Source organism: Cibotium barometz, chromosome 23 (genome assembly GCF_041138505.1).
Source record: "Cibotium barometz isolate CiBa-2024 chromosome 23, ASM4113850v1, whole genome shotgun sequence".
Classification (NCBI taxonomy): domain Eukaryota; kingdom Viridiplantae; phylum Streptophyta; class Polypodiopsida; order Cyatheales; family Cibotiaceae; genus Cibotium; species Cibotium barometz.
In genome coordinates this window covers 26,960,679-26,985,545 of record NC_141068.1, presented here as the reverse complement: position 1 = coordinate 26,985,545, position 24,867 = coordinate 26,960,679, and the positions used below count along the sequence as shown (strand labels likewise).

The 24,867-nt window shown below is 45.7% G+C and overlaps 1 protein-coding gene across 3 annotated transcripts in view; it reads right to left on the bottom strand.

Moving 5' to 3' along the window:
- LOC147625805 (ycf3-interacting protein 1, chloroplastic-like) overlaps positions 1–23,208 on the bottom strand; it is a 50,737-nt gene extending 27,529 nt beyond the window's left edge. The window contains exons 1-6 of one of the 3 annotated variants that reach the window (XM_086817375.1): positions 22,806–23,208; positions 11,750–11,794; positions 9,566–9,679; positions 9,190–9,270; positions 8,942–9,109; positions 8,622–8,706 (exon numbers count right to left, since the gene is read on the bottom strand). In XM_086817375.1, coding sequence (XP_086673501.1) covers positions 8,659–8,706; positions 8,942–9,109; positions 9,190–9,270; positions 9,566–9,679; positions 11,750–11,794; positions 22,806–23,093 — 744 coding nt within the window. In that variant the 5' untranslated portion in view covers positions 23,094–23,208 and the 3' untranslated portion in view covers positions 8,622–8,658. Of the gene's footprint in view, positions 1–8,621; positions 8,707–8,941; positions 9,110–9,189; positions 9,271–9,565; positions 9,680–11,749; positions 11,795–22,805 lie in introns of those variants that run through there. The other 2 variants (XM_086817376.1, XM_086817374.1) reach the window with 2 other exon arrangements.
- Between the last annotated feature and the right edge of the window lie 1,659 nt (positions 23,209–24,867).

The window sequence follows — 24,867 nt, the reverse complement described above, 5'->3', positions numbered from 1 at the left end:
TCCACCTAGGATTGCACTTGCTTCATCCATACAACTAGCGAGCAGTGAGGCAGGGTGGTATTACAGAACTGGAAGATGGAACCTCTCTCGAGGCATCCAAATAGATAACTTATGACCTTTCCGATACAGCCTCAATGCCTCAACGTCCATCTCAGCAAACAGGAGCTGAACCAAATGATTCACATAAACATCCCCCAACTTTCGATCTTTTGCGCATGGATTGAACCATCTCATTATCCAATTTTCCTACGTATTACCACAAACAGTTTCATTCAAAGACCATGGTATTCAACAAGGCACATGTCACATGCTATGAGGAATGCCATTGGTAAGACTGCGGTCCACTCACACCATTTGAGATGTGCTATAGGACTACATGGAGATCCACAATCACGAAGAGCTTGCAGCATTTGCCACCTATCTGAGATTTTAAATGCCCCATCTACTATGAGATCCGAGTAGACAGCATTGCTGATTCCAAAAAGCTTCTGGGCCTCTTATCACAATTTATTAAGTATCCTGATCAGTGATGCATGGACCTCTTCCTTCTTGAGGTGAAGCGGTTTTGACACAAATTGATGGCTTCTAGAGAGACCACTCATCAGTCACAAACTTTTATTACCTCTTTCTTTGAAATTGCGGAGGGTAGCAAAAAGCGAGGCCAAGAGGACAGGGCGATAACACACCCTGGCTATATCCCTTTCATGTATGCCCCTTAGAGACGTTTTTCACAGCAGCCCCGAAGCCGCCTATAGGAGTAAGAATAGAGGATGCCACATGAGTGATAGATGCCCACCACCCAAAACCAGGTGTTCAGCCAGTAAGAGGTAAAGACAAGTTAGCCAAGATCTGGAGTCAACATGCTATTACTTCACGGCCTATCCTCAACCCATAGGAACTTATTGCTAAGGCTCATGACCAGAGGCCACATGGTCATATCTAGGAGATGTGTTGCTCTACATTATCTTAATGAGGAGGTACTTATGGATGAGGCTCGTGATCACAAGATACATGAAGATAAAGGATCAAGTTTTGCATTCCTTTTATGATTATTTTGTCATATGTAGTAGTCAATTTTTGGTTTTTTGTCCTCGTGTTGTATGCCACAGTCCACTGTCCGTATGGAATGTATGTTGATGAACTGCCATTGTCTCATTGACCCTTGTGTTCTTTTGTGAGAGGTTAATAAAATTTTCTTTCTCCCTCTCAAAATTAGAGTTCTCAAGCAGCCTAAGACAGTTAAGGGCAAAAGATCATGGATAGCAAAGGAGTTCACACCATCGCAAGTAATTGACAAGCATGAATAGCGGTTCGTGCATTCTTTTAAAACAAAATCTACAAACCATAAACAATGAGGTTGTATCACAAACTTTGGTAGAGAGTGTATCAATATTTTCTGACAAACACGTGGTTTTTCCATAAACATGAGATGGCATCATCCACACAAAGCCTACAAACGCATGGTTTGTGCATACACTAAAGTTCGAGCAGCTCGCAAAGAAAGTGTAATATGCGGAAGCTTCAGAGAAGGATCGGTACTTCAAAACTCAGAAAATCAGCACTCTTTTCGCGACGGAATTAACGCACAAACTGAAAGGAGATGTGCAGAAAAATAGAGAGAGAAGGGGGAGATGGAGAGGACACAGTATTGGGTCCCAATTACCCTCTGTAGGGCCCCCACCACGGATGGTGTATTTGCTTTATTAGAATGATGTAAATCTGAAAACAAATACAGAAAACTTGACCTTTTCTTGGCTGGAAAATCCTGCCTTTGACCTTCAGAAGTCCACCCCTTTGCTTGGCAATCTCCTTGGCTTGATTGGCCCTTGATTGGCTTGAGCACTTGGTGAAAACTGAGATGAATGATGGGATTATGGCCTCCACTATATATACTCCTCCTAAGGAGCAGTCGGCCAGCTGAAAAAACGAGCTATGTCCCACGACTGGTGAAATTCAGCAATAAATGCTGAATTAAATCCCAAAAAATACTACCTTTTTTTCCTAACAGGCTGAAAGTGATGCGCCTGCTTCTGATTGGCTGGACACCACTTTTGTCCACAATCCCAAGGCTGGGCAGCCTGTATGGGCTGCCCCATACATGCCCTACAGCCATATAAAGGCTGTAATCTCCTGGAGATTGCCTTATCTGTGCCCTAGGGCTGTCCTACAGCCCCTCCATGGCTGGTGGGTTCAGCTTGGGCCTTCCTGGCCCTCATGGGGGTGGTTCTACACCATTCCCATGCCCATACTCAGATCCGGGGTAGCCCTATGGGCTGGCCCCTTGTCCTAAACATAATCTACTCAGTGATCTGGCATCCGGTACCATACCAGATACACAGAACCACTGACATCATTCTAGAGGGAGACTCACAGCGCGGACTGGCACTGTTTATGTGCAGGACAGTGCACACCTGACCTTGGACTCATGTGCAGGACAATGCACACTTGACCTCGGACGACTGAGATGGATCCCTGGCTGACTCGTCCCGGACTGGGCTCACATGGGACCAGTTCACCATCCCAGGTCCTGCACCTTCTATACAAAAATGTCTACGTGGCATCCAAGTGCGGGATGCACGTGACATCCCCTTCTGCTTAACTTAACGGAAGCTGCATAGCCTCCAAATAATCCGTCAATAATGCCGGATAGTCTTCGAAAAATTCTTTGTCGAGCCATACCGCTTCATGAGTTCCTCGGTCCTGAAACTTCGTGAGGAACTGTCGTAGTCTTCGGCCTGAGCCATGCTTGAAACGGTGCAGAAGGATCTGTTCTGGAACCATTACTTCTGCTTCATCAATAATGTCTGGTTCCGCTTCGTCTTTGACCTTTGAAGGGGGTGGACCTGCATATGGCTTTAACCAACTGACATGAAATACATCGTGCATAGTCCAACTCGGAGGTAGCTTTAACTGCATAGACACCTCATTAATCTTTTTCCGGACGGGAAATGATCCGAAGCTCCTGAAAGACAACTTTGGGCATCGCTTGCCCACCTGCTTCAATCTTTGCTTCATAATCCGAAGATACACCCAATCCCCTTCCGAAAACTTCATGTCCCTTCGATCTTTATTGGCCTGTCAAGTGTAGGCCTCTTGCGCTTTAGCCAATCTGTCTTTAACGGACTCTAGGATCTCCTGGTAAGACTCCGTCACTCTGTTCGCCTCAGGTACTGAAGACGAAGTCCTGGTTAACAACGACTGGAAAGGCCTTCCAAACGCTGCCTCATATGGAGTCCTGCCAATAGCTGAAGAAAAAGAGTCATTCAAAACAGCTTGAACTAAAGGCAAAAACGATTCCCACTTACCTTGCTGATCGTGGACATAACACTTCAGCACATCAAAGGCCAACTCGTTGTATATCTCTGTCTGGCCATCTGCCTGTGGGTGGAATGCACTGGAAAAATTCAACTTAGTACCAAAATTATCAAACAATGCCCTCCAAAAATGACTGGTAAACTTGGTATCTCGGTCTGACACTATGGTCCTAGGAATCCCGCCAATCGGGTTCCAATGCCGAATGAATAGCTGGGCAACATTCTCGACGGTCACATTGGCCCTGCAAGGAATAAGCATAACAAATTTGATGAACCTATCAACAATAGTTAAACACTGCGTATTACGCTTACTCGGACTGGGAGGCAGATTTGTAACAAAGTCCATCGAAATATCCTGGAAAGGACCCTCAGGAATTGGCAAAGGCTGTAACAACCCTATCTTCTTTCCACGAGGAGCTTTCACCTTTTGACAAATGTCACAGCGTTGTACATATGTAAACACATCATGCCTCATCTTTGGCCAATAGTATTGCCGTTCTAATTTCTCCAGAGTCGAATTCATGCCCCTATGACCACCTGTAATGGCGTCATGGGCATCATGGAGAAGAGCTGCCGAGAATGACTTCATGACACATAGTCGGCCTTTGTAGAAAAGCCAACCATCGCGTATCAAAAAATGGCATGGTCCTGTGGCATCCAATGCCTGTTCCCACTGTGTACCGAATTCCTCGGAATCCGCGTACGTGTGCTTCATGTCTTCTAGTCCTGTACCAACAAGGTCAAGTCTAGTGGTCTGAATCGCAGATACTTGTCCCTTCCTGCTCAAAGCATCGGCCACTAGATTGGCCTTTCCTGGAAGGTACTCAATCATACCACCGAACTGCTGGAATATCTGACTCCAGCGGTGTTGTCGATCACTCCACTGTGCACTTGGCATCGTCTGAATCCAGCGCAATGCCTGATGGTCAGTGCGAACCTCGAAGTCACGGCCATACAGGAAATGTTTCCAATGTTTCAACGCCTGTATAACTGCTAGGAGTTCACGATCATAGACTGAGTAGTTCTTTTCGGCGGGCAATAACTTATGAGACATGTAGGCTACTGGATGACCATTATGTTGCAATACACCTCCAATTGCGATGTTACTCACATCGGTGATCACTTGAAATGGTTCGTCCCACGAGGCAAGGACTAAACAAGGCGCTTCTGACAAAGCCACCTTGAGGTTCTGGAATGCCTCCAACGCTCGTGGAGTCATTCGAATCTTTTGCCTTCTTGTTTTCACTCCCTTTAGCAGATCGGTGAGGTCTGCCGAGAGGTCGGAAAACTTGTCAATGTGGGTGGAATATGCCTGGCATATACCCACAAATAATCTAATGTCATAAGCGGTCTGAGGTACTTCCCAGTTAACAATCTCGGCCACTTTAGCCGGATCAAGTCGAATGCCTTTCGGCACTAATTATATATCCCAAGTAATGTACCTGGAACAGATAAAATTCCGACTTCTTTTCATTGACATAGAGCTCGTTGCTTTCCAGCAACTTAAGGACTTTCTCCACATCAATGTCATGCTGCTCAACTGTAGCTGAAAATATGAGTATGTCGTCCAGAAATATGAACACACACTCTCCAATCAACTCCCGGAAAATACGCATCATCATGCGGTTAAATGTAGCTGGGGCGTTCGTCAATCCAAATGGCATAACCACAAATTCATAGTGGGCCCGTTCTGTACGGAAGACTGTCTTGGGGATGTTCCCCTCAACAATCCGTACCTGGTGGTATCCACTCTTTAAATCTAGTTTTGAGAACACCTTTGCCCCATTCAGCCTCTCGAGAATATAGTCAATTCGAGGCATCGGGAATCTGCTCTTGATAGTCAGCTTGTTGAGTGCACGATAATCGACACACAACCGGGAAGACCTATCTTTCTTCTTGACAAACAAGATCGGTGCTGCAAACGGCGACACGCTGGGGCGGATGAAGCCAGCTTGCAACAATTCTTGGAGTTGGCGGTCCAACTCTGATTCCATTGCCTTAGAAAGGCGATACGGAAACTTGCTCGGGGGTTCCGAGCCTGGGAGGAGGTCAATCTTGTGATCCTCCGGTCTGGACGGGGGGAGCTGGGGAGGGAGACTGTCCTGAAGAAAAATCTTCTGGAACTTTTCATGGAGAACCGAGTACTTCTCGGAAGCACTGGCCACCGTCTGGGCTGTCTGGATGTAAATCATCGCACACTGTGCGCCTTTCCTGACTACTCGCTTAGCCTACAAGTGGCTTATGAGCGAAAAGTTTGGAATACCTGGCTCACACTTAATGGTCACCGGAGTGTTTGACACATTCCGATCGATCTGGAACGTGTGCTTGTCCCACTTGACATCAGGAAGAAACTTGTGAAACCACTGGATACCCAAAATTATGTCTGCTCCTACAAGAGGGGCAACCATAAAGTCACGCACAAACTCTATGCCTTGAATCACTAACTTAGCACCTAGAGCTTCATGCTTGACACTCGTTGTCATACCTGTGCTAAAACCCTCCACCTGTTTGTCCACCGGAGTTAGCTCGAAACGGGCACGCCTAGCGGCCTGTTCCGTGACCACATCCTCCGTGCTGCCGCTGTCAAACAAGACAACGACCCTCTGGCCACCTATGTAGCCAAAGGACTTGAGTAATTCGTTGCGCTCATACTCCTGGTCATGGGCGCCCTTCTGCTTATCTTCGAGCTCCCGGCTAATAATTGCTCCACTGAAGCACCGGGGGTTGAAGAACTAGGGGTAGCCGCTGGGGTCTGTGTGGGAGCTGTGCTCACCACGGAAGCTGTGGAGGCGGCGGCGGCCTTTGGAGGCTTCTTCGGACAATCCCGAGAAGTATGTCCTTTTGTGTGACAAAAGAAACATCTCCTTCTTGTACTGAGAAAGCTCCTCAGCACTAAAATTGCCACCTGTCTTGCCTGCCTCCGCTTTCTGGTCTGGAGTAAGCTTAGACGCATTGTTCGAGTTCTTGGAGCCAGAGCCTCCCGGGCTCTATCCTGGGGAAGACCCCGTCTGGTTCTGGCTTTTGCCCCCTGAGGCGTTAGCCTTGGGAGAAGCCGGCTGGGAAGTCTTGGGCTTGCCACCATTGTGTTTCATTTCTGCACTCTGCGCAAGCGAGAGTGCGTCCTCAAAGGTGGCTGGCCTAAACATACGCACCTCCCATTGGATTTGAGTGTCCAGGCCATACAAAAACTACCCTTTCTTGTCCGTGTCAGATAAGCCTAATTGCAAACATAAAGTCGAAATTCTATTGGCAAACTGAAGGACTGGTTGCGCGTTCTGACGCGCTCCCCTCAACTCGTCTTCGAGTCGCTCAAGGTAGTGGGGCAGTAAAAACCGCTGCTTTAGGTCGCGGACGAATTCGTCCCACACATAAGCTGCCATACCTGCTCTGGTGTGGGCATGAGCCCACTGAGGCCACCAAGGAATGGCCTCACCTTCCAAGTACCAACTAGCTAAGATCACTTTGTCAGTATCTGTTTTCCTAACTGCGGCAAAGTAAGCTTCAAATTGATGCAACCATGAATAAAGAGTTGGGGGATCAAGTTTACCATTATACTTACTGAAATTCATTTTCTCGGAAAAATGATTCGAGGGCGCCGCCGGTGTCAATCTGGCGTCCAAAGCTCTGAGATAACGCTCGTGTTCCACTCGTCGCATGGCATCGTCTTCTTGTTGTCGAATCTCCAATGCACGCATCTGCATCTCAAGCAAGGAGCTTGGCTGCGGCTGTGACCCCGCGAGAGGGTCCCTGTGACGAGGATCTGGTATCTAGGATACGGAAGGAGAGGGAGGAGGAGATGGAAAACGCGACGCTGGAGAGCGAGAACACTCCTCCAGAGCCAAAATCCGTGCCTTCTGCTCATCCAACTTGGCTGTCTGGTCTGCGATTGCTCGCATCATCTGCTAAAACATGTCTGTGACACTCAAGCCGGGTGCCCTAGCTGGGCTGCCTGGTGCACTCTGGTCCCATGGTTCTAGTTCTCTCTCGTCGCCAAAGCTCGCCATAGTGGGAAAATGCAATTCCTTTCCGGAACGCAATCTGACCATCCACTATCTGTGTGGGAGACTTCCGGAGGCTTCTGGAGGCTAAAAACCAACCGTCCTTCGAGGGACAGGAGTCACTCCGAAAGGGGTAGTCCACCAGCGTCTAAAAACCAACCACACGAGTGAAAAAATTTTCTGGTTTTCTTTGCTGAATCTTTGTCCTTGAAGTAGGCTCTGATACCACTGTAATATGCGGAAGCTTCGGAGAAGGATCGGTACTTCAAAACTCAGAAAATCAGCACTCTTTTCGCGACGGAATTAACGCACAAACTAAAAGGAGATGTGCAGAAAAATAGAGAGAGAAGGGGGAGATGGAGAGGACACAGTATTGGGTCCCAATTACCCTCTATAGGGCCCCCACCACGGATGGTGTATTTGCTTTATTAGAATGATGTAAATCTGAAAACAAATACAGAAAACTTGACCTTTTCTTGGCTGGAAAATCATGCCCTTGACCTTCAGAAGTCCACCCCTTTGCTTGGCGATCTCCTTGGCTTGACTGGCCCTTGATTGGCTTGAGCACTTGGTGAAAACTGAGATGAATGATGGGATTATGGCCTCCACTATATATACTCCTCCTGAGGAGCAGTCGGCCAGCTGAAAAAACAAGCTATGTCCCACGACTGGTGAAATTCAGCAATAAATGCTGAATTAAATCCCAAAAAATACTACCTTTTTTTCCTAACAGGCTGAAAGTGATGCGCCTGCTTCTGATTGGCTGGACACCACTTTTGTCCACAATCCCAAGGCTGGGCAGCCTGTATGGGCTGCCCCATACATGCCCTACAGCCATATAAAGGCTGTAATCTCCTGGAGATTGCCTTATCTGTGCCCTAGGGCTGTCCTACAGCCCCTCCATGGCTGGTGGGTTCAGCTTGGGCCTTCCTGGCCCTCATGGGGGTGGTTCTACACCATTCCCATGCCCATACTCAGATCCGGGGTAGCCCTATGGGCTGGCCCCTTGTCCTAAACATAATCTACTCAGTGATCTGGCATCCGGTACCATACCAGATACACAGAACCACTGACATCATTCTAGAGGGAGACTCACAGCGCGGACTGGCACTGTTTCATGTGCAGGACAGTGCACACCTGACCTTGGACTCATGTGCAGGACAATGCACACCTGACCTCGGACGACTGAGATGGATCCCTGGCTGACTCGTCCCAGACTGGGCTCACATGGGACCAGTTCACCATCCCATGTCCTGCACCTTCTGTACAGAAATGTCTACGTGGCATCCAAGTGCGGGATGCACGTGACAGAAAGTCTATTGTCTTTTATGATGGAAGAGCCCTAATCAAAGATTTCTGAAAGCCAAAACCAATCCAGCCTCGACCTGTTGTAACTGTGACATCACAGCCTCATCAGCTAATTAGGAGGGATTTTCTTTTCCTTTATTTTTTGTTTGGTATTTCCTTTCAGTACTACAGACCTCCACCGTCTTCATGTTTGCACATAATCTCCTACATTGTTTTGGCCTCCAGTAAATGTTAATGAAGATATCTTTCTCAATATGAAGTGTCCCAACTTGAGCCAAGAGAAGTGTCATTGTAGAGGTCAGGGAGGCAGAAATTACTTACTACAACGGGTGGCACATTTGCATCTTCTGGCTCTTCTCCGGGCTGAATTTCTGCTGCTGCATCCCAATCAATCTTCGCCCTTTGAGCTGCTACTCTTGGATCAACACCAGTATCTGTACTTCTAGCATAAGGTGACTGCGTAGGATCACTCAGAGCCTCTACTTCACCCTGGAAAGACAATCCATAACATCAACACTGCAACTAAACCAGCTGCTGTTAACGTAAAGACTAACTAAAACTATCCATACCTCAAGGTTGGGCCAGGAAACCATCTCTTTTGTGAGCTCTCGTAGAGCAACTCGATTAGAGGGAATTCTCCCTTCATAGACCTTGATGCAAGAAGTGTATACATACAAACCAACAAATTGTGAATGACAGTAAACAAGGATAAAGAATTTTGAATCAAAAAAGTCATTTGGAATTAGAAGTAGTTGGCGTTATAAAGAGTAAGAAATGGCTGAAATGGACCAAAAGGGTTTCAGGATAACACCTAAAAACCCCGTGTTTCCCATAAGTACACCTTAAGAGGAATGGTGTGATAATGGGACCTGAGGAGATAAGGGGGAAATGACAGGTTCTTCTTATATTTCGAGCCATGTTTTTACAAAAGAAACTGCTACTTACATCCACAAGAGCAGCTGCCATGTCTTCTCTGGAACATCCCCGTTCGTTCTCTACGCCAAGCTGCTCTCTCCGTTCCTCCTCCCAAGGATCTTCAATCATTATTGTCAACCTCACCTGATTTAATCAAAATCCATCAATACTCATAGTAAGTACCTCTATGTATGTGCTCACCCATTTTTTAGTGTTTTTTGACCACCTTTGTTTCATTTTTTTTGAGGGCACGTTTTCCTCTCACTTAACCTACAAAAAGAAGCCTGCTAATACATAACTTATGTGCAAGGCTCAAAGGCAAAAATCATGTCACAGCACTTAACCCGTGTCACTTGAACAGACCATAGCTCCTCCGTTCTCTTCCCTTGGTACCCTCCCTCTATATACTAAAATGAGCTTCACTATATTAACCTCTCCTGTTCTAAGCATCCACAAACCCCCCTCCCTTCAGACTTGCAGAAAGCACACAATACTTCAAGAAGGTGATGCCAAAAGCCCTCTTGCTATCCGCTCCTTCCCCTTATTGACCTGCCCAGCGCCCACTTCTGCCTTCTTTTCTCTTCATGTTGCTCAAGCCGTCTGCATGCACCAAAGGTTTTAGAACATCCTAACAAGAACAAATACAGCACTCCCCATACAATTTGAGGATGATACATTGAAAATGGAAACAGATATCACAGTCAAATCATAGGGTTAGTTATGTTCCAACACATCGAATAGTCAAAGATGCGGCAAAGTTGGCATACCTAGCAAGCGTGATGCAGTGAGGTCATGAAGGGTACAAACACCCGCTAGCAGAGACCATCCGCTCTATCTGAATGGACCTCATCCACACCCTCCAGGAATGTCTTAGCACCTGACTGGTGACTCGAAGAGCATGCAACATTACCAGGTCACCATCTTTTGCACTTGGAGCCCAGGTCCCTTCCTCACCCAAGGAAATGCCTGGTCACGTAGCATCAGCCCCCCAGTGTGGCTCCCCTCCCCTCTCTCCTAGTGTAACCTTCCTCCAAAATGGCCCCTTCTTGTTTCTTCCTTGTACATTTTACCTCCTAGGAGGGTTGTGATCCACTTGCGGGTGACTAATAGATGGGTCCTTTTTTTTTTTGGGGGGGGGGGGGGGAGTGGGAGGGGGGTTTGTGTGTGTATGTGTGTGTGTGTGTGTGCAAGCAGTGGTTCATGGTGTAATATGACAGTGATGGCAGGAAGCCGGATTGCAAACAGTTACACAAAACAGCTGTATTGACAACCTATAAATGTCAAGCTGGATAAAGCTTATGCTAAACGCGGTTATTTTTTGACAAATGAATGAAAATTGAGTTTTAGTACAAGAAAATTAGTATTTCTTCTCATCTCTCTTAACACATTCTGGAAACCAATTTGTTCAAAAACCAAAACCTTTTAATGCGAACGGTGGAAAAGGGGTTTAATTTGATGCTTCTGCAATCCACCAACGCTAGGGCTGTGCAGACTAGCCAAAGAAGGAATAACCGCCATAGTGGGGTCAATTGAAAGGATCCCGTCACCACTACTCCCAAGAATCTTATTGCACTGATTCTTGGCCACCTTTTAACCCTACTGCTTTGACAGGTACAAGCTTGCGGCCTCAACAAAGGAATACCTGGCCAAAACTTGCTAGTGCTTATTTGTCCACAGCAACAATCCACCAAGGCTAGAGCTGTGCAGACTAGTCAAAGAAGGAATAGCCGCCATAGTGGGGCCAATTGAAAGGATCCTGTCACCACCACTCCCAAGAATCCTATTGCACTGATTCTTGGCCACCTTTTAACCCTACTGCTTTGACGTACAGGTACAAGCTTGTGGCAACAAAGGAATACCTGGCCAAAACTTGCTAGTGCTTCCCTGGGATAATGTATGCACAGGTATTTGTCCACAGCACGTTAGTCTCAATCACATACCTAAGAGTACCCCAAAAACAAGATGTACAAGCAAGAATCTATATCAACACACAAGCAAACAAGAATATAAAGCTTTGGAGCTGCTAATCAAGAGATTTGCAACCTCATGAAAATGTAAACACACATATTTTTTAATATATACATATGCATTTTATATGTATTGTTGTGCATGTGTGCATGCATTAAGAATAAACACCAGCAGCAACACATATGCATGTATAACAGTAAAACAGCCACAAAAAGAGCCGTTAGAACTGAAATTATGGAATCTAACCTCATTGAAAGGCATATCGCGTTTTTCCTTGAGAATATCCAAAACCTGCGAAGCAAAACCATGATGCATAAGATTCCAACTTTTGGCAGGCAAGTGCACACAACTGTAAAGAAAAGCTTGGCTTCTTGGATAGGATTTATGTTCATGGTGATGTCCTCCACCATTATCTCACCACAGAGGATACACATAAAAGTAACATCAAAGGAAAATTTTTCTGAAACCTCTGTTTTATAAAAATAATGCAGCACCCTAGGATGACCACACATTCTTCATCCTTCAGAGCTTCCCTTTTGTGCCTTCTTCCACTTTGCCATGGCAGCCAACCACAATGCACTGCCTTCAATTCACGCTCTAGGTAGCTGGCTAGCACGCCACCATTGCTCCATCCAGAGCACCCTCAAGCCCAAGGCTAAACTCATCTGCCAACCAATCCATCACAATGCTATGATGCCAAATCCCAATGCCCCATACAAATGTAGCCCAACATCGAGTTGTCCGACTAGCTCTAGCCTAGAATTGAGAGAGTCCTGATCTTCTCCTCCCAACTACAAACCCTTGATTATGGGCTGTCGCATGTGGAAGACTTGGAGATGAATCGTAAACTTGATTAGAGCAAAAATTCAGCACTTAAACTTGACGATTTGCAATGCACACATGGAAGAGAGAGAAGAGAGAGAGTACACCGTATTGAGTTCCAAAAAACCCTTTGAAGGGCATCCACCATGAAGGTGTATTTGCTTGTATTGCTGAATGAGTTATGGACTGACTGTTGCAAATCAGCACCAAAACCTTTGACGTGGGATCTCTGCAGAGCAGCCGTGAGAAGGCGGATTAACAGGCCACCTTCTGCTGTACAATCTGGACAGCTCCTGATGCTTGCATTAATCCTCCAAGGGCTGTGTCTTATGGCAAAGTTCTCAGATGAGAAAACATCTGCAAGTCGGCCAACAGCAATGCCCAGTTGGCAAGTAGATACAGCTCCATATTTGCTATATAATGGTGCTCCCAGGCCTAGAGGACAAATAGTCACATATATGATGTGTTTTTCTCATAGTTGTCCACTAATGCTGGGTGCCTATGCATGGGCACCCTCCATGGCCTTCTCCCCGTGCAATAGCCCGGCCAATGGGCTGTCCACAGTCCCCCAACTAGCCACCACAAAACCCTGATGTATATTGCTAGTTACCATGCTAATAATGGGTTCACACATATACAGGCTCCTCTAACTAAACCTAAGACTTTGACCAATGCCCATACACCTCACTACAACCCTAATAAGTGCCTGGAACATCAATACAACATTCAAGAGGGTTACATCGGTATGCCGGACAAGCATGAGTAACCTATGTGCGATGTGCACACCTGACCCTAACTTTCTTGTGGTGGCACACTGGCTGACATGTCCCTAGGGACGTGGGCTCACAAGGGACCACATGTCCAGCCACAAGGCTTGCACTCTCCTACATAGTCATGTCCACAGCATCCAAATGCAGGATGCACGTGACATCCTCTCCAACTTAGCTTGACGATATGGTTGGCAATGTCGTCGGAGAATCCCCAACAATGCAGGATCTTTGTAACAGAATCTTGTGTCAGCTTCTTGAGGGTCCTTTGCACCATGTGTCTACACAACAACATGATACCCTTCCGGAATGTCAGAGGTACCGGATTTCTTGTTTTTTGATATCCACCGGATGATGGTCTTCGTCTACTCAGGTGGGCAATGAAACTGGCTGGGGCCATCAGTTATGCTGACATCCCAAGGCGCTTCTTCCATCCCTTGGTGTTCTTCTTTCTTCGTCTAGCTCTGCGCTTCTTATGTGATACTTCCTGTGCATGATCATGAGAAACGATCATGAGAAAACTCGATCACACCGTTAGACCCAACAATGTCATAAACAAGAGTGAAGCCTCAATGTTAGAAATTGTGCATCTCTGTGTATTTGGGACTTTCCCTATTTTTTGGGTGTTTATGCTATTATGCTTTTTATCCCTTTAGTAGGTCCTGAGAGGCTGTCAACCAGCTCTTACTGCAGTTGGCCAGTGTAACTCGCGGCGGTGAGTGCCCGGGGGACTAGGGCCTTTGACACACTTGTTGTTACCATCAAAGCATATCAAAACACTTAAACATGGCCCCAACCTAAACATATCCATCATCACTTTGCATAAAACATAAAAGCTGGACAAAACATCCACAAATGCTGAAAATGGATCTTGCACATGTGACACCACATAGAGGCCGGAATGGGCCGACCCCCCCCCTTGGAGTATTTTATTACCCAAGGAGATTAATATCATGTACAAGCTTTGAGGGCCTTACTCTCCCCATGGAAGATGCCAGATTATCCATATACAAATGCCATAACACAGCCCAACACGAGGCTACCAAACACAAGCTGTAGAAATGCCGAGCCAACAGTATAATCCATATACCTCCGTGTGAGTACTGATTCTTCCCCAAAAACTTGTGAGTCATATCAAAACACTTAAACATGGCCACAACCTTAACACATATCCATCATCACTTTGCATAAAACATAAAAGCTGGACAAAACATCCACAAATGCTGAAAATGGATCTTGCACATGTGACACCACATAGAGGCCGGAATGGGCCGACCTCCCCCTTGGAGTATTTTATTACCCAAGGAGATTAATATCATGTACAAGCTTTGAGGGCCTTACTCTCCCCACGGGAGATGCCGGATTATCCATATCCAAATGCCATAACACAACCCAACACGAGGCTACCAAGCCGGAACACAGGCTGTAGAAATGCCGAGCCAACAATATAATCCATATACCTCCGTGTGGGTACTGATTCTTCCCCAAAAACCACGGGTCTTCATGCAATAGAGCTGGTACATCAAGTATTTCTTCACGATGGAAGCCTCCCCAACAACCGGTATTCTTCATGGGCAGCCTTCAAGAGAGAGAAAGAGAGGAGCCATCATTAGGGCAGCCTTCAAGAGAGAGAGAAAGAGAGTAGCCATCATTAGGGCAGCCTTCAACGGTGGTAGAGGCTAGTGTGCAGCAAGAGAGCCTCCATTAATGAAGAGAGAGGGCTCCAATTTATAGATTTGGGCCTCCCATGAGCTAAAATGGCAAGAGAAGGCTACAATGACAAGTGGAGAGCCACACAATAGCTAGAGTGACAAGTGTGAGGCCACTTGTCTCACTTTGATCCACTTTCTAACAAGTGTGAGGCCACTTGTCTCACTTTGATCCACTTTCTTGCCACATGTCCCAATCTAAGAGATGGTTGTCCCATAATCTTTACCTCTAAAAATATCCCAACTAGTAGACATTCTATCATAGGCACTTTGCCAACTCTTGGTATCTGCTCAATTCCAGATGTAATGACGCGAACACAATTTCCATCGGAGTCGGGCCAAAAATAGCAACTCTCCTAAATTTTAGGAGTGTGGTCCTTTGTATTCTAGGATAATCCCCCATTCCCATACTTTCCAAATATTTAGACATCTTGGAGTCCACCAGACCCCTTTCATTCTGGGAAATGTCAAGGCTGGTGACATCCTCCCCAGCTTCTTAGAAGTTGTCCAAAACTTTCAGCTTCAAGCCATATATTCAAGATATAATCATGTCCCATCAAGTGGGCGAGACGAGACAATCTCAAAAATCCAATATATCTAAAGAATCCATGTCCCAAAGAAATGGGTGAAACTAAACAGTCCCATAAGTCCAGATATCATAATCCAAGCTCAAAGCACACAAACATGTGCCAATCCACATGACCCTTGGCGTACACATAAGTCCCTTGCCAACCAGGTATCATGTCCACTTTACCACTCGCAACCCGTGTTGGTACTCTGACCACACACCTTGAATGTGAGATGGGCTCAAGTAACAAGAGAAAACAATCACTCGCAGGCATAAATAGCCTGGTGTTCTATAAGCATTTCTGCTGCACATAGTTTATAGGCATTTCGGCCACCAACTCACTCTACCCTCTCAAGTGCCCATGTTCCCTTCCATCTGCTCTCTATTGTTCCACCCAGATATGGTAGAAACAATCTTCAAGAGAGCACATAGAACAAGAGAACACTACACATGGTATGTTGTGCTCGACACTACCCTCTGAAGTGGCCCATGTTCCCTTCCATCTGCTCTCTATTGTTCCACCCACACATGGTAGAAACAATCTTCCAGAGAGCACGTAGGACAAGAGAACACTACACAGGGTATGTGAACCATGAGTTTCATAAGTCCAATGCATCCCAAATAAAGGGAGCCATAAAGAATAATCCATCCCAGTAAAAGGGAGTCATAAACATAATCCATAAACCCGAGGATGGATCCAACGAACATTGTTTGAAGGTGACCAAATGTATGTGGGGGGATCCCCCCCCACATGCTCACAAATTTTGGTCACTATAACTCTTACCACATACTCCGTGCTAACCACACACCTTGGAGTAGAGGTGGACTTTATCCATAAAAGCATCATATCCATGAGATATCCAAAGATTTTCTTCTCTATAAACTCGGACAGATTCGTCCATAGAAATTGCTTGTAAAGCCCAATATCTATATAAATCTCGTCCAAGAAAGAAATCTCCATAGATATAATCCATCCCAATAAAGGGAGTCATAAACAATGTTTCCCTGAAACCATCTCAAGGCAAACAACACCACCTTTCTCCTTGCATGGCTATACAAGGGTTAGTGAACATCAAAAGCACTTCATAGTAAATAGCAAAAGCACCAACTTTGCAAACTCAAAGTATACTTAGCTTTTCTTTGCCAGGTTGGTCATGAAGCCAAAAGAAATATCTCGTCACCATATCCTTAAGATATCCTGAGATATATCTTTATATAGCTTGCTTGTAAGCTTGATAATATAATCCACAATATCTATATGGAAAGAGTGCTATTCGTGTGCACATAAAGCCAACTCCATACTTCCAAGATAAATTTTGTGAATTCATAAATCCTTAGATCAACAAGCTATCTACTGCTCATGCTCTTGCTTCATAAGCTATGAAGCGGCTGGCCATGCTTAACAGCAATGATGGTAAGTGCGGTCCCCACTTGAGATCTTTTCTCTTTCTTATTGATAGAAGAAAGACTCCGCTTCCAAGAAAGCCTATGCTCTAATACCAATGTAACTCGCGGCGGTGAGTGCCCGCGGAACTAGGACCTTTGACACACTTGTTGATACCATCAAAGCATATCAAAACACTTAAACATGGCCACAATCTTAACACATATCCATCATCACTTTGCATAAAACATAAAAGCTAGACAAAACATCCACAAATGCTGAAAATGGATCTTGCACATGTGACACCACATAGAGGCCGGAATGGGCCGACTCCCCCTTGGAGTATTTTATTACCCAAGGAGATTAATATCATGTACAAGCTTTGAGGGCCTTACTCTCCCCACGGGAGATGCCGGATTATCCATATACAAATGCCATAACACAGCCCAACACGAGGCTACCAAGCCAGAACACAGGCTGTAGAAATGCCGAGCCAACAATATAATCCATATACCTCCGTGTGGGTACTGATTCTTCCCCAAAAACCACGGGTCTTCATGCAATAGAGCTGGTACATCAAGTACAACTCTCCATTCAGTCGGTACAGCAGGTACAATGGCTGGTACAACCGGTGCAGTGGCTGATACAGTAGGTACAGTGGCTGGTACAAGGACTGGTACAACAAGTACAATGGCTAGAAATCATAATAAATGATTAAATACCCTTGCCTTCAGTATTTCTTCGCAATGGAAGCCTCCCCAACAGCCGGTATTCTCCATGGGCAGCCTTCAAGAGAGAGAGAAAGAGAGTAGCCATCATTAGGGCAGCCTTCAACGGTGGTAGAGGCTAGTGTGCAACAAGAGAGCCTCCATTAATGAAGAGAGAGGGCTCCAATTTATAGATTTGGGCCTCCCATGAGCTAAAATGGCAAGAAAAGGCTACAATGACAAGTGGAGAGCCACACAATAGCTAGAGTGACAAGTGTGAGGCCACTTGTCTCACTTTGATCCACTTTCTGACAAGTGTGAGGCCACTTGTCTCACTTTAATCCACTTTCTTGCCACATGTCCCAATCTAAGACATGGGTTCTCCCATAATCTTTACCTCTAAAAATATCCCAACTAGTAGACATTCTATCATAAGCACTTTGCCAACTCTTGGTATCTGCTCAATTCCAGATGTAATGACGCGAACACAATTTCCATCGGAGTCGGGCCAAAAATAGCAACTCTCCTAACTTTTAGGAGTGTGGTCCTTTGTATTCTAGGATAATCCCCCATTCCCAAAGCTTGTACTTTCCAAATATTTAGACATCCTGGAGTCCACCAGACCCCTTTCATACTAGGAAACCAGGCTGGTGACAGCCAGCCTCCTTGCATCACTATAAAAGGGGCCTCACATATTCACTTCATGTAATCCCAATCCAAGCACTTTGTGCAACACCTCTTGCTGGTTATTGCCATTGTAAACCTTCATGCTATTATAAAAGGTGATCTTGTCCACAAGCTTTCTCTCCTTTGCTCACTCTCTCTCTCTTGTTTTGTCTATGCTTCTGCCTGTGCATACTCCAACATGGTATCAATCGCTTAGGTACCTGGCCGCCTTCTACATTGCAAGTTTGATCCTTCCCCCTTGCTGCGTTTTTCTGGAGTTCACACCAGTGGCTGTGTTTTCTAGAGTTCATAACAGTGGCTGCGTTTTCTGGAGATCAACATAGTGGCTGTGTTTTCTCGTCATAGCTGTGTTTTCTTTCTCCCGGAGGCTTCTCACATCTGTGTTTTCCTCTTCAGGCTGCCCTGCTCCTATGCTTGGTTACCAAGCATCAATTGCAAGCTTCTGTTGGCTGCGTTTTTGCTTCTACATGCATTTACAGCAGTTGTGTGAGATTTGAAGGCTGGTTTTACAGTGTGGACTGCAGTAGAAGGTGTTTCTTCGCGTGTGGTGCATCCCGACAAGCAGCCCCAACATCTCTGCTCCTTCCTCGGCTTCCCCTCCCTCCCATTGGGTGTTTCCAGTGAGTTTTGGTGGACTGTTTTTCTTATTTCAAGCCTCTTTCTCTCTCGGATTTGAGAGGGGGCTGATTGGTCCTGGTGCCTCGCTTCGTTGGAAAGTGCTCGAGAGGAGTGTTGGAGTGCTAAGATTTGTGTACTTTGTTGCTGTGGATATGGCTCCCCCCTTACGAACAAGGATGACAAGTTGGACGGAACCAACAGCCCATTGGAAGCTAAATATGCAGATCTAGTTCATCCATTAAGGGTTTATGGGAGATTGTTCAAGGCAATGAGAAGAAGCCTCGAGGAGGTGGATCCAAGATCAAGAGGATAAGTCCTTGCGGAATTACAAGATTGGGAGAATCGTGATTCGAAGGCGTATTCAATGATTGTTTGGACCATTAAAAACAGTTTTGATCAAGCACCTACTTCAGTTCAAAAGAAAGGTCGGAGTGGTTGCTTCTCATGTGGGAAGAGAGGACATCTGTCCAAGGATTATTTGTCCAAGAAGAAGGACAAGACCAAGGGCAAGTCTTCATCTCAGAAGAAGGGCAAAGACACGACACACGACAGTGATACATATACTTCTAGGAACACATCTAGGGCTCCCACGGCACTTCCGACTCCGAAGGACCAAGATGGTGTACTTCTCTAGTATACATGCAGTTTCCCCCATGTGCTTCCAGCCAGAGAAGGCTTGTGGGGGCTGGTAGCAGCTCCATTTTCTAGTGCATGGGAACCGTGAATTGGAGTTCCAAGCATTAAAAATCTGGCAGGACATGGTCATCTTTGATGTAGCAGAGATTATGGACAGGATCTGTTCCAAATTCATTGTTCAAGGCTTTTGGGACATGATGTGTTCACAATCCACTGTTGGGGATTATGGGCACGGTGTCTCCAACAGCTCATCATCTTATTCTTGGAGTTCACTGCACACTTGTGTGGGAATTCGGAGCCAAGTAAGTTCCTTGTTGTTCGTGGCGGCATTTTTTTTCGAGGAAACAAGTTGGCATGTGCTCTCTCCAAGGTGATTTTGGTATCTGCAATACTGGAGGGTCAATGGTCGAGCTTATCTTCTTCCGACTCTTGCAAACTATGAGCTACAGAGGGGGTGTTAGAAATTGTGCATCTCTATGTATTTGGGGCTTTCCCTATTTTTTGGGTATTTATGCTATTTATGCTTTTTATCCTTTTAGTAGGTCGTGAGAAGCTGTCAGCCAGCTCTTCTTGCAGTCGGCTAGCCTCCTTACATCAGTGTAAAAGGGGCCTCACATATTCACTTCATGTAATCCCAATCCAAGCACTTTGTGCAACACCTCTTGCTGGCTATTGCCATTGTAAGGCTTCATGCTATTATAAAAGGTGATCTTGTCCACAAGCTCTCTCTCCGTTGCTCCCTCTCTCTTTCTTGTTTTGTCTACACTTCCACCCGTGCATACTCCAACAAATGTCTAGGCTAACAACCTTTACACTAGAGACAATGGACTTCATAACACTATCTAGTCATGACTACCACCTTTGGAAGTCTCCTTGTGATCCACAAGTAATCATCATCCCATTCAATATGGGGTTTGTATTGTCTAAACCATCGTACACCCAAAATCACATCAGACCAACCAAGGATGTGACTATGAAATCACATGTAAACTCCACCTGTGGGAATATCCATGTTGCAATTGGGCAACAAAACTCGACCGGGAGACATTTTGTCACTACTAACATGTCTACTATCTAGTCATGACTACCACCTTTGGAAGTCTCCTTGTGATCCACAAGTAATCATCATCCCATTCAATATGGAGTTTGTATTGTCTAAACCATTGTACACCCAAAATCACATCAGACCAACCAAGGATGTGGCTATGAAATCCACCTGTGGGAATACCCATGTTGCACCTGGGCAACAAACTTGACCGAGAGACATTCTATCACTAAAATCGGTGACTAACATGTCTACTAATGTCAAATCCAAGTGACCTTGTCAAGCAAGCCACTCAAAAGAAATGATGTCCTCGGTACTACTGAGATCAAAGAAGACCACCACTAGGAGGCCACGTCCTACTGAAAGGCGGTGTTCCCGAAGGAAAAGAATGTCCGGTGAGCCTCCAACTACGGCTCTCTAAAGGTCTTGGGGAAGAGCCCCTCTTGTTATGTACCTAGAGCTAATCCTCGGATTGGTAAGTCTGATCGAGCAAGGTTAGGGGGCCCTTGGATTAGTAGATACAAAGGGCTAAGGTTCAAAATTAATAAACTAGGCTACTGGCTATCTATAGCAAGTTAGCTATTTATAGTGGCAGTTATCACTATATAAGTGATGCCTTGGGTTATTCTTTGGTAGTCAGTCATGCGATGCACTTATGATGGGTTTGCGCCTGGACTAGAGTTCCTACTCTTGCCATGGACATGGCAGATCACAGATAGTCTTGCCAAGGGCCCATGTGGGAAGGCACTGGTGGTATGGGATGCCAGTGCTAACTGGCATGTATCTGTGGAGTGGAACCTTAGCCCCTAGCTCGGGGGTGGATTGAAGTATTGATGGAGGCCTCTTACACCTCTCCAACATGAAAGCAGGATCCGCCCATCCCGTGAATGTTCCAGGAAACAATCCTCATGGCTAAGGATGGGAGGAGTAAGTCCTACTCGACATACCCTCTGCTCGGAGGTTTTTGGAGACGGTTTGGAGGGGAAGTAGGCGCGGTCTGTCGAGGGCCGGAGGTGAGCTAAGTGAGCCTGATCTTACCTTCCATGAAGGCCCACTCTGCTTTCGCCTTGCTATATGCATACTCGGGGCTCCATCCATCACAATACAGGTAGCGGTATGCCTGCGTAAGGGGCACTGCCACTTGCCACTGATACATGACAAAAATAAACAGGACCCCCTCTAGGCTCGAAAACGCAAGGGTTTCATCCCAATTCTGATGCCTTGACCCTCCTAGCTCCATGCATGCCACCGGCCAACAATGGTTGACCATCAATGAGGCACCCATCTCCAATATAGTGAGAGAGAGCAACTGGCTGAGAGTGAGGAGTGGAGAACGCCTTCACTCTCGGGCAGTCAAGAACGCCTTCTCGCAGTCCCACTTGCTGCCAGGGGAAACGCTAAGGCGGAAGGAGAAGACTATGTGCTGCTATCGGGGGTGGCGGTATGAGAGTGGTGAAAGATCACGCGGACTCCGAGCAGGGCCAAAGTCTCCAAGAACTGTTAAAAGGAACAGGGCACTGCTGACCAGTATTAAGGGTGGGACAAGACCCAGAGTGTTCAATTAAGTCTTAAAAATGTTAATTAAGTGTTCAATTTTCTCCCAAATGAGAGACCATCTATCATGGTGGGAAATGGGATCTCAACCATTTAATCATGAAGCTTTCTTCTGCGACATGTTAGGATGCTGCATGCAGCACTGCATAATTTAAGGGTGGGAGAAGACCCAGAGTGTTCAATTTTCTCCCAAATGAGAGACCATCTATCATGGTGGGAAATGGGATCTCAACCATTTAATCATGAAGCTTTCTTCTGCGACATGTTAGGATGCTGCATGCAGCACTGCATAATTTATTCCCCTAAGGCTGATATGGTAAAAGTTCAGAAGCTCTCGCATAATATAACCCCCTCCTGGAGCACATGACTGCCGGGAATGTGCGATGGATCAGTCATTCCATTGTGGAGATATCAGTCATCACCACATCCACAGCTCCCCATTTTCCCAGACTGAATGGCCTCCCCATGGCCATTCTTTACTCCATCAAGATTGCAAAGCAGACACTGGAAGGCATTTCTGTTCTAGAGAGCGACATGTGGCCAGTGGCTGCCCTGTGGCCTTCAATGGATGGTTTCTAAATCAGGAAATTTTCTCACAGCAGGCACAAGCCGCTTTCTAGGTTGGGGAAATGCCCACCAGGCCGCTCACCTTCCAGAATACAATTGCGGACCAGCTAATCATCCACCCCATTGTAACACTTGACTCTATGGTGAGCAGTAGTATGTACATTTATCACAACGGCAGAACAAGTAGACAATGTGCTCAAGTAGCCGATTGTTTTGAATTTCAAAGAGATATACTGACCCGAAGAATTTCTCGAGCATTCGCTTCATCGTCCTCTTCGGGAGAGAGAGTAGATTGGGTTTCTTCTTCTTGTAAGGGCACAGTATCTGCATTAACACGGGGCACCGTTCTGTGTAAGCGAAAGTGAGCGGTTCCATGGAGAACCCTCAGCCTGCTCCTGCTGGTGGCTGTGGCGGTGGGCGGCCGCAGCTGAAGAGGAAACGGGCATGGCGCATTGCATCCAGGCCCATCAGAGTACGAAACGGTAGGTATCCTTAGCTGGGGGAAAGAGGAAGCTGCAAACGCCATAGAAACGTAGATGAATTCTGGTTAAACTATAATTATACTAGTCGGGGTTGCTGAACAATGGGGAAAAAAAACAAATTAGTGGAAACTAAGAAGGGAGGTGTGCTCCATGCATTCATGTATGTGGGAGTGGGGAGCGCACGCAGAGAGAGAAGAGAGAAGAGAACTTTTTAATGTCATAGGAAACTATCCCAAGTGACTAAATTGATCTATACGACAAGATTTGAACTCAAGACCTTTGATTCAAGAGGGAAATGAGCTAACCAATCTACCACACTTGGGTGAACTCAACACCTTTGATTCAAGAGGGAAATGAGCTAACCAATCTACCACACTTGGGTGATAGAGAGAGAGAGAGAGAGAGAGAGAGAGAGAGAGATGAAATGGTATGATATGATATGATATAAAAATGTATTATCATCCACGGGAAGCCAAAAAATGCCCTATGGGGACTCTAATGGTAGCCAAAAACTATATACAACAAGGGAGGGAGCAATGTGACTTACATGCAACATGCCTCAATCGTATCCAAACTTGAGGCTCACTCCTTATCTAGCTCGGAATTTTGATGATCCATGACGTACAAGAATGGTAGCAAGGTAGGTACCATATGAGCCCTTTTGATGATCTCGAGAAAGTCATTGCACGGTGTTACATCCATGCTATCCTAGTGGTCAAGTAAGCAAGCCATGTGAGGACCACATGCCTCTCAATTCCTTTGCATAGAGTGCACATACGAGTGTATACTAATTGCTCCCCCCAAGATCCAGTCTCGAGGCGTAAGTTGTGGTGATCCGGTGCACAAACAGAGAGAAAGACAAAGACAAAGACACACACACACACACACACACACACACACACACACAATGGGAAGGGGGGAGGGGGTAAATTGTGTGGAGAAAGAGGACCATACCCATGCACTCAAAACCTAAACCTACCTATACCTTATGTTATTGAAATCTCAGTTGAGTTCTCTAATCTCCCCATCAACTTCTACCCATTATGTGAACCCACTAGAAAACACTGAGGATTCAAACCACACGAATCTCTTAGGATCCATTATGAGGTCTATGTGGAGGTTGATCTCCATGATGTGATTCCTAGCTTACATGTAATAATGATGGACCTGGCTCTGGTCTTTTTTTAATTATTAACATTTATAAGAATCTACACCTTGCTCCTGTATTCCTTAAGTTGTTAAAGGTCTTTTTCTTATAAAATTGGCCAACGGAAAACACCATCCTTAATTATAGAGAAAAGTTCAACCACCCTCCTGTCGCCAATCATACTAACAAAAGTAAAATTAAATTGTTATGAAAACATGTCCCATCAATGATATAAAGGTCAATTACTCAAACCTTCTAGGATTATTTGTTGACTTTCATGGGGTCATTCCTATATAATTTTAGTGTGAAGATTAGAACACTTAGAGCACTTGAGACTCTAATTTAAAGATATTATTATTGGAGTGGAGACAAAGGTAGCAACACACACAGATGCACAAGCAAGGAGAGATAGGGAGAAGCACAACACTCAAAATAGATTGATGAGAACGAGTGGCATACAAGTGAAGTGACATGATAACACTTGAAGTGACATGATAAGGTCACTTACACACACACTCGTAAGAGTGGCATACAAGTGAAGTGACATGATAAGGTCACTTGAAATGACATGATAAGGTCACTTACACACACACTCGTAAGAGTGTGTGACATGATAAGGTCACTTACACACACACTCGTAAGAGTGGCATACAAGTGAAGTGACATGATAA